This window comes from Monodon monoceros, unplaced genomic scaffold (genome assembly GCF_005190385.1).
Source record: "Monodon monoceros isolate NGI ecotype Baffin Bay Population unplaced genomic scaffold, NGI_Narwhal_1 Super_Scaffold_7, whole genome shotgun sequence".
NCBI classification, from domain to species: domain Eukaryota; kingdom Metazoa; phylum Chordata; class Mammalia; order Artiodactyla; family Monodontidae; genus Monodon; species Monodon monoceros.
Window position 1 is genome coordinate 90,872,556 of NW_021703784.1, and position 13,460 is coordinate 90,886,015.

The 13,460-nt window shown below is 46.9% G+C and overlaps 1 protein-coding gene across 1 annotated transcript; it reads left to right on the forward strand.

The window, feature by feature from the left end:
• The first annotated feature begins 3,458 nt into the window (after positions 1–3,458).
• Positions 3,459–12,373, forward strand: LOC114887600 (E3 ubiquitin-protein ligase RNF113A-like). Its single transcript, XM_029209389.1, is given in 3 exon segments — positions 3,459–3,462; positions 5,695–6,607; positions 12,178–12,373. Coding segments are annotated over 3 exon segments (1,113 nt in total).
• Positions 12,374–13,460: the final 1,087 nt, after the last annotated feature.

The following is a 13,460-nucleotide window of genomic DNA, read 5'->3' on the forward strand; positions in this document are numbered from 1 at the left end:
TCCTAGGTATTTTATTCTTTTTGTTGTAATGGTAAATGGGAGTGTTTCCTTCATTTCTCTTTCAGATTTTTCATCATTACTGTATAGGAATGCAAGAGATTTCTGTGCATTAATTTTGTATCCTGCAACTTTACCAAATTCATTGATTAGCTCTAGTAGTTTTCTGGTAGCATTTTTAGGATTCTCTATGTATAGTATCATGTCATCTGCAAACAGTGACAGTTTTACTTCTTCTTTTCCAATTTGTATTCCTTTTATTTCTGTTTCTTCTCTGATTGCCGTGGCTAGGACTTCCGAAACTATGTTGAATAATAGTGGTGAGAGTGGACATCCTTGCCTTTTTCCTGATCTTAGAGGAAATGCTTCCAGTTTTTCACCATTGAGAATGATGTTTGCTGTTGATTTGTCATATATGGCCTTTATTATGTTGAGGTAGGTTCCCTCTATGCCCACTTTCTAGAGAGTTTTTATCATAAATGGGTGTTGAATTTTGTCAGAAGCTTTTTCTGTGCCTATTGAGATGATCATATGGTTTTTATTCTTCAATTTGTTCATATGGTGTATCACATTGATTGACTTGCATATATTGAAGGATCCTTGCATCCCTGGGATAAATCCCACTTGATCATGGTGTATCATCCTTTTAATGTGTTGTTGGATTCTGTTTGTTAGTATTTTGTTGAGGACTTTTGTATCTATATTCATCAGTGATACTGGTCTGTAATTTTCTTTTTTTGTAGTATCTTTGCCCCTGCTCAACAATAAGCTATTCAAGAGAAGAAATTGTGTCTCATTTCATCTCTGCATTCCCAGTTCCTGATGCCTACAACACAGTAGGAATTCAACAAAATTCTGTTTGTGTGAACTAGACAAACTCCCTAGCCCATACCTCAAGCTTGACTTCATGGGTCAACTCTGGCAAATTTTCAGCCACTGAAGAAACGTTCATTAAGATATTGTTCCTTAAACTGTGTAATCTTCCTCTAAATGTGGTTAGAGATAATACAGCTTTCTCCTGCAATATACAGTCAAGAAAAAGCCCCAGATTTTTCATGAGTCTCACAGTATTCCTTCTGCCTGGAGCTCCCTCCTTCCTCCCTTCTTCTGTCCCACATCTGCTCCTTCTTTCATACCTCAACCTCAACAAATGCTTTCCTGGTCACTTTATGAGCCTATGCATGCTCCAAAGATGATGGTCCAAGACAAGGCTTGCAATAGGCCCAATGAGGTTGATTGGCCAATTGAGGAGTGATTAGGAAAACTTTGGTGAATCCCAGGCAATTTCCAAGCGTGGGGGAGCTTCAGAAGAAGCATTTAGAGAGCTTGGCACTGGCCCCTGGAATCTGGGATAACACAGAGACAGTTATGGGAAACATGCCTGAAAAAGTCTAAAAGCAAGAGTTTGGTCAGCCTAATGGCAGAGTGGAGAGTAGTTGAGACTGTTTGAAAAATGATTACACTCCTAGAGTTTAGTGACACAGTGAACCTGCCTCCTGCTGCAGGCTGCCTGCTGTCTCCACCAGCCCTGAGTCTTCTGGAAAAGGACCACTTGGGGGTGAAGGTAAGCCCAGCAGAAAGAAGCTGAATGTGAACTGGCAGAGGTCAGGGCTTGGAAGTAGAGGGGTAGGGGAGATCATTAACCTCCAGCAAGAGAAGCACTGTTGGCAACAAAGAAATTGCAGGTACATTACAGAAGCCTCCCAGGAAAGGGATAACCTCATCCCTCCTCCACCTGCAACCCTGGAGGAGCCAGAGGTGGCACATTCAGTGGAAGAGAGGGAGGAGAAAAGCTATGTGAAGAAGAAGATGATCACACCCCTCCCTTAAAGCAGGTTTGAAGCCTGCCTTAGGCCTTGGCTAAGGTAATGAGAGAATTTTATAATTGGATGAAAATGTGGAGTTCTGATATTAGACTGAACCTTACATTTCATAACCTAAAAGAGATAGACATTTATTCATTCTAAGAGGAATCAGAAAACTCATGCTCCCTAGCCAAGATTTCATCCTGAATCTAGGAAAAAATGACTTAATGGAGCAAGTTTAACAGAAAGTGATAAGAAAGAATAAATTTGCTTTCTGCTTGTACCCCACTGAGTCCAGATGACAAAATACATTAGTTATAAATGTCTTGCTTTAAAAAAACAAAAATGAAATAAGACAATAACAAAATATTACTCTGAGGATAAAGCCCCAAATCCTCACATGGCATGTGTTTGTGTATCTGGCCCCTGCAAAGCTTTTGAATTTCATTTCATGCCACTCTCTACCACAGTAGCTCCAGCCACATGGCTTTCTCAAAATGCTTTAGAAATACAAGTAGCTTATCACCTCAGGTACACACTCTACCCTCTACCTTGGAATTGTTTGCCTCCTCTCATCTTCACCTGCCTAATTCCTCCTTGTTCTTAGAATGCTCTGGTTGTAAGCAACAGGCACCAGCAGGAACTTAAGCAGGAAATGAATTTATTGGAAAGGTAGGAAGTAGCTCACACAATCAAAGACTATTAAAAAAAAATTTACTTTGGGACTCCCCTGGTGGCGCAGTGGATAGGACTCCACGCTCCCAATGCAAGGGGCCTGGATTTGACCCCTGATCAGGAAACTAGATCCCACATGCATGCCAAAACTAAGAGTTTGCATGCTGCAACTAAGGAGCTGGTGAGCTGCAACTAAGGAGCCCAAGAGCCACAACTAAGGAGCCTGCATGCAGCAACTAAGACCTGGTGCAACCAAATAAATAAATTAATTTAAAATATAATAATTACTTTAAAGACACAACTGGAAAATAACAGAAGCCAAGGAAGCCTAAGCAATTAAGATGGTAGGAAATGATGGGCAGTCTATTCTGGAAAAGAGATCATCCTCAGCTTTTTGTTTTGTTTTGTTTCTCTGGAGAGTCACTCCCAGGTTAGGACATGTGCCCACCCCTAACTAGGGGAGGGCAGAGTGTTTGGGTACAATGAGGGAACAGAAATTTCTCCAAAGAAAATCAGGACACAAGTTACACAATAATGGTAGGCAGGCAACACAACTGAAATCCACTTCGTTTAAGGACCCCTTCAATGTTTCTTCCTCTGCCAGTTAGTAGCCACAGACTCTTAAGCAGGCTATTTATAGTATCTGTGTCTCAGTTTATTAATCTTGAGATAGTAGTATAAGTATCTGCCTCATAGGTTAGTGGTGATGATTAAATTAATGAATATATGTAACCCACTGAGCAAAGTGCTAGCACATAGTGTTAGCTAATATTATTTTTTAGAAAAATTTTCCATAACCTCCCTAGTCTTTGCCAGGTTATTCTCCCATTATATTCTCCCATCCCATCTTGTATTTCTCCTTTGAGCACTTATCATAAGTAAACCTGTAGAATTATTTCTGTAATTTTTACTTAAATATGTGTATCCCACTAACCTCATAAGGGTAGAAGAAACATTTATCTTTTACACCTTGTATTCTCAATGCGTAAGTGCATAGCATAGTGTTTTAGGCTGACTAATAGCTCCCAAAGATACCCAGGTCCTAATCCCTGGAAGCTGCGAATGTTACCTTATATGGCAAAAGCAACTCCAAAGATGTGACTAAGTTAAGGATCTTGAGATGGGAAGATTATCCTGGATATATGGGTGGGCCCTAAATATAATCACAAATGTCCTTATAAGAGGGAGGCAAGGGGAGATTTGACTACATAATATGAGAAGGCAATGTGACATCAAAAGCAAGAGGTTGGAATAATGCAAGGAAGGGCTCACAAGCCAAGCAATGCAGGCAGCTTTCAGAAGCTAGAAAAGATGAGGGAACACATTCTCTAGAGCTTCCAGAAGGAACCAGCCCTGCCAACACCTTGACTTTAGCCCAGTGAAACTGATTCTGGACTTCTGGCTTCCAGAAATATAAGAGAATAAATTTATATTGCTTTAAGCCACCAAGTTTGCGGTAATTTGTTATGGTAGCCATAGGAACTAACACTCAGGTACTCAAAAAATATTTATGGAAAAATAAATGAGACTTAGAAAATGAACCAAAAATGTATCAATCAAAGCCAGCATAGAAGCTGATGTACAAGACTAATCTTCATGACAAACATAAGACTGAACAACTTATTTTGGTCCACACATCTAATATCTCATTATAGGTACATCAGTTAAATACTGAATATCCTTGTACTCGTCAAGGTTTTTAGTTGAAAATTGAAGAAGTTATCATTGACTGGGAATGATAGGGGCCAGGAATTTATTCAAAGGGTAGCATATGTTTCAGACTCACCAGGATGATTGAAGAACCAGGTTCAAGGCCAGCCATGTATGGTGTGCATTGCAACACAGCAGCCCTGTTGAAGATCTGCAGCCAGGAGCAACATACAAAACATGCCACATCATTGGTCTGGGGAAGACACCATTGGCTCTTCCACCAAACACAGCATTGTATTACCAAGCACTGACTGTCACCATTATTACCGCAGTTTCTGATCTTCCTGTAGCACTGCAGCCAGAGAGTTCCCCAAGAGTCCTAAATTGCAGTAAAGGCTAGGAAAGTAAGGATTGGGCATTTTCAGTTTCTGCAGTAGGAGGCATCTCAACGTCTCAACAAGATTCAGAATGGGAACAAGGGAGATTCTCCAAACAGAAGAAGAAATGGGTCAGGTGATGGGTAACCATAAGGGAAAGATAAATACATACTACAGTCTCATATCCAAAGCTTACAGTGAACTGATTTTCAAGCATCAGACTTGAACATGAATTCACAAAACCAGAATGTGCAGTCATGCATCTAATGACCTCCTGTGTTCGATCACTTCTAAATTCAAATTAAAGCAGGTAACAGAATACAGAAGATATTGAGGTTAAATATATCAATATCTAATTTGATCATTAAATGAAATGAAAATGCCTTAAGGAATTTTTAAAGACTGATTTCCTTGGTCAGATCACCAACTGGCATGAAGAAATGCCTGGTTTAATCTCTCTATCACATTGTCCCATTGAATTTAATTAAAGCCGTATCAATTACTTGCCAAAAAAATAAGTAATACCTTATTTGGGGCAACCAAATAACTAGAGTTTGGGGTAAATATTAGATGTCATTATAATAAAGGGAGAATAAAAATCCCAGACCTTAGATTATCAGAGTCTACCACTTAAAATAGCCATACAACTAGTATTTTGCCTTCTTCTGTATCAGGCTATGTGCTAAGCACTGGGAGTTTCTTTTGTTTTCGTTTTTAATGATTAATGAGGAATCCCTGAAAGAATTTATATTCTGCAGAGAAGTTAAGGAATAAAGACATGTAAATAAACTAATTATAAATAAATAAATAAACTAATTATAATAATAATAAGTTGTAACAGGTGATCTAACAGATGTGCTATGGGTTGAATTGAGCCCACCCCCCCCAAAATTTATATGTTGAAGCCCTAGCTCCCATTACTTCCGAATGTGACCTGATTTGGAAATGGGATCATTGCTGATGTAATTAGTTAAGATGAGATCAAACTGGAGTAGGATGGGTCCCTAATTCAATATGACTGCTGTCCTGATAAAAAGAACACCATGTGAAAAGACAGACAAACACACAGGGAGAAAGCCATGTGAACACTGGAGTTATGCTACCATAAGTCAAAGAACTATGGCCACTCGTGCTCCCGCAGTGTCCATGGCCACGCCTTTTTCCGCAACTGATTTTGCACGCACGTGCAGCGGAGCGCACTACGTGCAGTGACGTGAAGAAGCCCCGCCCCACCCAGCAGGCCACAGCCGTTTGGGAACCCGAGACTCTTAAAACGGCAGAGCAACTTTTTCCAGGAAAGATGACAGACCAGATGTGCACCTTTCTTTTCAAAAAGCCTGGGCGAAAAGGGGCTACAGGTCTCAGAAAGCGCCCGATCTGCCACCAAGAGTCCGGAGACGACAGCAGCAGCAGTGATGAAGGCAGCGCTGTGGTTAGCCGGAAAAAGAAGCGGGCGACCCACAATCCGATGATACAGAAGACCCCTGGCAGTGGTAAACAGAAGGCAGCTTATGGTGACCAGAGTAGCCAGGAGGAGGAGAACGAGCCCGAGAGTCTCGGCGTGGTCTATAAGTCCACTCGCTCAGGGAAACCCGTGGGGCCAGAGGATATGGGTGCGACTGCTGTCTATGAGCTAGACACAGAGAAGGAGCGCGACGCACAAGCCATCTTTGAGCGCAGCCAGAAGATCCAGGAGGAGCTGAGGCACAAGGAAGATGACAAGATCTATCGGGGAATCAATAATTATCAGAAGTACATGAAGCCCAAGGATACATCTATGGGCAATGCTTCCTCCAAGATGGTGAGGAAAGGCCCCATCCGAGCTCCCGAGCATCTGCGTGCCACCGTGCGCTGGGATTACCAGCCCGACGTTTGTAAGGACTACAAGGAGACTGGCTTTTGCGGCTTTGGAGACAGCTGCAAATTCCTCCATGACCGTTCAGATTACAAACATGGCTGGCAGATCGAACGTGAGCTTGACGAGGGTCGCTATGATGTCCATAAGGATGAAAACTATGAAGTGGGAAGCGATGAGGTGTAAATACAGTTCAAGTGTTTCATCCGTCGCCAGACGTTCCAAAACCCAGTTGTCACCAACTGCAGGCTGTAAGGCCAACTGGCCCGAGGCAGGGGAATGCAATCAGACTTACAGGTTGCATCGGACCGAAACTTTCCGAACCACCCAGTTCCAGGAACTGACCTGGGGACTTTCCACCCGGCCCAGCCTTCAAAAGGCGGGACTAACGGTCCTAAGACTGATGCAACCGGCACCAGATATTGCCACGATACCCGAAGAGACCACCAAATAAGGAATAACCTGCGCCCTCCCGGATTCACCACACCCCTTTCCCTTCTTCCCCTATAAATTCTGCCCAAACCCTCGCACGGGCACGACTTCCCTGGCCCCTTTCTCTCGGACCAGTGAACCTCGCCCGGGAGCGTTCCCAAATAAAGCTTGTTTAAGCTCTCCTCCATCTTTGGTGCCGTTCCTTACATTTGGTGCTGAAACCCGGGAGGGGTACCAAGCCCCGCGGGTTACCATGCGGGCCGCTCCTCCCCTCCCCCAGGAGACAACCAGGGAACCTCTACTCATCCACCCGATCCGGCAGAAAACGGGGTAAGTTCCCCTCCCTTGTTCCCTCCGACCCTCAGAGTCCCTGCCCACCAGACTCCCTGTCCTTAATCGCGGCCGCGTCAGGGATTCCTCCGTCCTCTCTCCGGGCCTCGGGCAACTGTGGAGACGTCCCAATCACCTGACCGCCCTCTGACCTGCCGTGAATTGGAGACTGAGACCAGGGACGCCTCTCTCCCTCTCCATTCACTCAGGGACAGACTAGGGGTCATGGGAACCTCAAAATCGAAACCAGATCCTAAGACGCCCCTGGGGTGTCTCCTAGCCAATTTTACAGCCCTCGGCTTCTCCCAAGATCTCCGTTGCCGACGGCTTATTTTCTATTCCACTGTGGCCTGGCCACAATATCCTCTAGACAATCAATTCAAATGGCCTCCTGAAGGGACTTTCGATTTTAACATCCTCCGTGATCTAGATAATTACTGCCGCAGGACGGGCAAATGGTCTGAGGTCCCCTATGTCCAGGCCTTCTGGTATTTACGCTCCCGCCCTTCCCTCTGCGTTGACTGTTCCACTTCCCAGATCCTTCTTGCCAAACAGACATCTCCTACATCCAAGCCGCTAATTTCCTTTGACGATGACCCCTCTCCACTAGCCGACCCTCCCGAATCTCTCGCCTCTCCCCTCTCCAGAACTCCTCTCCATCCTCCACCCTACCCTGAAGCGGTCCCTCCTCCTCCCGAACCTGCTCCGGCCCATCCAACCGCTCCCCCGCCTCCCTCAACGGTTTCTCCTCCCACGCCCCTTGCTTCGCCAGTTAGTGCACATACACGCTCTCACGACTCCCAAGATCCAAATCTCCTCTGCCCTCTGAGGGAGGTAGCAGGAGCGGAAGGATTAGTTAGAGTTCATATTCCCTTTTCCCTCCAAGGTCTCTCTCAAATAGAAAAGCGATTAGGCTCCTTTTCTGCCGACTCTTCCCGCTACATCAAAGAATTTCGCTACCTCTCTCAAGCTTACGATCTAACCTGGCACGATATCTTTGTGATCCTATCTTCTACCCTGACCCCTGACGAGAGGGAAAGAATTCAAACTGCTGCCCGAAACCATGCAGATCAGGTTCACCTTACCGACAACTCCATGCCTGTCGAAGCAACTGCCATACCTGGCACCGATCCAGGCTGGACTTATCAGGATGGCCAAGATGGCCGTCGTAAACGCGACCTCATGATCCAATTCCTCCTGGCTGGCATGCAGGCGGCCGCTCATAAGGTAGTCCATTTTGAAAAACGAAAAGAGATAACCCAAGAACCTAAAGAAAATCCAGCTATCTTTCTCAATCTCCTTACAGAGGCCTTAACTCTCTACACCCGGCTGGATCCCGACACCCCGGCAGGGGCAACGGTCCTAGCCACCCATTTTATTACCCAATCAGCCCCGGACATCCGAAAGAAATTAAAACGGGCAGAAGACGGCCCTCAGACCCCTACTCGAGATCTGGTAAAGATGGCCTTTAAAGTCTATAATGGCCGTGAGGATTTGGCAGAATCCAGCCGGCAGGCTTGGATCCTCCAAACCCAAGGTCTTGTAGCCGCCCTAAGGCCTGGCATCTCCCATGGATCACAGCATCCACGGAATCCACAAAAGGCAACCCTGCCGGGGGCCTGCTTCAAATGCGGAAAAGAAGGCCACTGGGCTCGCCAATGTCCCAATCCCCGACCTCCTTCTAAGCCCTGTCCCAGCTGCGGGCTAACGGGCCACTGGAAGAGTGACTGCCCTACGACTGGCCCTCCCTCAGCGTCTCCACGCGGGGGGCAAGCCGACCCAATGGCATTACCACTTGAACTGCTGGGATTGGCTGACGACTGACGGCGCCCGGACTCGAAGACCCCCATCACCCTCGCCGAGCCCCAGGTAACGCTACAGGTAGCGGGTAAGTCCATCTCATTTCTGGTGGACACGGGGGCTACCTATTCGGTCCTGCCTACCTATTCCAGGCCAGTTTCTCCTTCCCAGATCTCGGTCATGGGTATTGATGGCAAACCATCCTTCCCACTCCAGACCGGTCCACTCCCATGTCATATCGAAGGACTCCCTTTTACTCATTCCTTCTTAGTCATACCATCCTGCCCAGTTCCCTTGCTAGGCCGAGATGTCCTTTTCCACTTAGGGGCCTCCCTCCAGCTGGTTAGACTTGACCCTAAGGTCCCCTCCTCCCAACTCCTGCTTCCTCTTCTTGGCCTGTCTCTAGAACCCTCCCCCTCCTATTCCCCTCTTCCAATCACACCGAACCCAATTAATCCCCAAGTTTGGGATACTTCTAAGCCCATAACAGCAACATACCATTCCCCCGTCCTCATCTGCCTAAAGGACCCCTCCAAATTTCCATCAAGGCCCCAATTTCCCATCTCTGAGACTCACCTTAGGGGCCTACAACCTATTATCACCAGACTCCTAAACCAGGGACTCCTTATCCCCACTGATTCTCCCTGCAACACCCCCATCCTGCCTGTCCACAAGGCCTCTGGGGATTATCGCCTGGTCCAGGACCTCCGACTAATCAATGAGGCCATAATTCCTCTCCACCCAGTAGAACCAAACCCATACACCTTGCTCTCCCATATCCCCCCATCCACAACCCACTTTACGGTTCTGGATCTCAAAGATGCCTTTTTCACTATCCCCCTACATCCCGACTCCTACTTCCTCTTCGCCTTTACCTGGACGGATCCGGATACTCATACTTCCAGTCAGCTCACCTGGACAGTTCTTCCCCAGGGCTTCCGCGACAGTCCTCACCTCTTCGGTCAGGCGCTGGCACGGGACCTCACTTCCTGCTCCCTTACCCCCAGCACACTCCTTCAATATGTAGATGACCTCCTCCTTTGTAGCCCGTCTCTCAGCCTCTCAAGACAACATACTGCAGATCTCCTCAATTACCTTGGCTCTCGCGGTTATCGGGTCTCCCCAGCCAAGGCTGTTATCTGTATCTTCTGTAACCTACCTGGGGCTCCACCTTACCCCTACCACAAAAGGTCTAACAGCCGACCGCACCCGGATTATCCGTGAACTCCAGCCTCCGGAAACAGCGGAACGAATTCTCTCCTTTTTGGGCCTTACAGGATTTTTCCGGCACTGGATCCCTAACTTTGCTCTCCTCGCTAAACCCTTATATCTAGCCGCTAAAGAAACCCCTCAAGGACCCCTCACCTCTCCTTCCGCCGTTCGACAGGCCTTTCTCACCCTCCGTAACGCTCTGATATCTTCTCCTCCCCTTTCTCTGCCCAACCCAAACCGACCTTTTCACATTTTTGTGGATGAACGGGCCGGAATAGCCACTGGACCCCTTGCCCAGCCTGTAGGGCCTTCCTACCGCCCCGTGGCTTACCTCTCCAAACAGCTAGACCCAACCATTCGGGGATGGCAACCATGCCTTTGGGACCTAGCAGCGGCAACCGAACTGACCAAACAAACACTCAAACTGACTCTGGCCCACCCACTAACCGTGGTTTCCTCCCACCGGCTGGTCGACCTTCTAGGCCACAAGTCTCTCTCCCTCCTGGGCCCCTCCCGCATCCAGGAGTTCCACCTACTGTTCATTGAAAACCCTGCTATCTCCCTCGACCTTCCCCCCCCCCCCCCCCCCCCCCCCCCCCCCCCCCCCCCCCGCCTAAACCCGGGCTCCCTCTTGCCTATCTCCGATACCGGGACCTCCCCTTCCCACTCCTGCCCCCAAGTCGTAGAGGCCCTCAGCCCGCCGAGAGAGGGACTATTTGACACCCCTCTTTTCAAACCCGGACCACACCCTCTTTGTAGATGGCAGCTCAATACTCGGTCCTGACAGACGCCGACGAGCAGCCTATGCGGTGGTAACTATCTCAACTATTATCGAGGCTAACAGCCTCCCAGAAGGGACAACCTCTCAAAGGGCTGAACTGATAGCACTCACGCGGGCCCTTGACCTCTCTAAGGGCCAAAGGGCCATCTTTCTCCCTATGGTCTCAGGCATTTCCCTCGCCTCCTCTCGTTGCTGTGGGCATCGGGGGAGGAGCCCTAACACACAGTGTCTCAACATCCCGTGACCTAGAACAGAAACTCCAGCTAGCCATCGAGGCTTCTGCCACCCCCATCACCTCCTTCCAGCGCCAGATCACCTCAGTAGCCCGAGTCGCTCTCCAGAATCAACGAGCCCTTGATCTCCTGACGGCCGACAAAGGAGGTACCTGCCTCTTCCTACAGGAGGAATGCTGCTATTACATCAATGAAACAGGACTCGTCGAAGACAACGTAAACGCCCTCCATCGCTTAAGAGAAGAACTTCAATGAAAACACCAACAGTCCGCCTCCCCAGTCCCCGATTGGTGGCGATCCACCCTCTATACCTGGCTAACACCGATCTTAGGCCCCTTAATTCTCATCTGTATCTTGTTCATGCTTGCTCCCTGTTTTCTTAGGTTCCTTCGCAGGCGCATGGAGGAAGTCTCTCGGGTGGCCACAAACCAAATGCTCCTCGGCCCTTACACCTTGCTTCCTACAGAACCCCCCAATGGTCTCCCTTAAGCCTCGGACCTCTGGTCGCCCGACTCCCCTTTCGACACCCCCATTCAGCAAGAAGTAGCCAGAGATCAGAACGCCGCCCCATTACACCAAAGATGTCGGGATGTAAGGCCAACTGGCCCGAGGCAGGGGAACACAATCAGACTCACAGGTTGCATCAGACCAAAACTTTCCGGACCACCCAGTTCCAGAAACTGACCTGGAGACTTTCCGGACCACCCAGTTCCAGGAACTGACCTGGGGACTTTCCACCCGGCCCAGCCTTCCCGCCTTTCGAGGGGCGGGACTAACAGTCCCAAGACTGATGCGACCGGCACCGGATATTGCCACGATACCCGAAGAGACCACCAAATAAGGAATAACCTGCGCCCTCCCGGATTCACCACACCCCTTTCCCTTCTTCCCCTATAAATTCTGCCCAAACCCTCGCCCGGGCGCGACTTCTCTGTTCCCTTTCTCTCGGACCAGTGAACCTCGCCCGGGAGTGTTCCCAAATAAAGCTTGTTTAAGCTCTCCTCAGTCTTTGGTGCCGTTCCTTACACAGGCATTATTTCTGTGAGAGCTGTGCGCTGCAGCATTTCTGCACCACCCCGTGCTCTGTCTGTGACCAGCAGACCAATGGCATCTTCAATCCAGCGAAAGAATTGATTGCTAAACTAAAGAAGCATAGAGCTGCAGAAGAGGGTGGTGCTTCTGATTTCCCAGAAGACCCCGATGAGGGTCCAATTCCCATTACTTAATTTTCCCATTATTCTCAAATCAAATGTTGTTTTTGGGGGGGGGGGAGTCCTTCCCTAGTACCTTCAGAGAGGGCGTGGCCTTGTCAGCACCTTAATCTGTCTTCTAGCCTACAGAACTGTGAGATAATAAATTTCTATTGTTCTGGGCCACTCAGTTGTTGGTACTTTGTTATGACAGTCCTGAATCCACTGAAGTTGCAGCATAGAAAATCAATATACAAAAATCAGTCACATTTTTATACACTAACAATGAACTATCAGAAAGAGACATTAAGCAAACAATCCCATTTGAAATACAGTCAATAGAATAAAATACTTAGGAATAAATTCAACCAAAATGGTGAAAGATCTGTACACTGAAAACAATAAGACATTAATAAAAAATAGTTGAAGATGACACAAATAAGTGGAAAGATATTCCATGCTCAAGGATCAGAAGAATTATTATTGTTAAAACCTCCATACCACCTAAAGTGATCCACAGATTCTATGCACTCCCTATCAAGTTTCCAATGGCATTTTTCACAGAATAGAATTAACAAATCTAAAATTTGTATGGAACCACAGAAGAACCCAAATAGGCAAAGCAATCTTAAGAAAGAAGAACAAAGCTGGAAGCATTGCATGTCCTGATTTCAAACTATAGTACAAAGCTATAGTAATCAAAACAGTATAGTATTGGCATAAGAACAGACACAAAAATCAATGGAACAGAATAGAGACCCCAGAAATAAACCCATGCATATATGGTCAATTAATTTACAACAAAAGAGCCAAGAATATACAATGAGAAATGATAGTCTTTGCAATAAATGGTGTTGGAAGACTGGATAGCTACATGCAAAAGAATGAAATTGGATCCCTATCTTACCATACACAAAAATCAACTCAAAATGGATTAAAGACTTAAGCATTAAAGACCTGAAATCATAAAACTCCTAGAAGAAAACAAAGGGGGAAACGTTTTGACATTAATTTTGATGATGATTTCTCAGATATGACACCAAAAGCACATGCAACAAAATCAGAAGTAGATAAGTGGACTACATCAAACTAAAAAGTTTCTTCACAGCAAAGGAATCAGCCA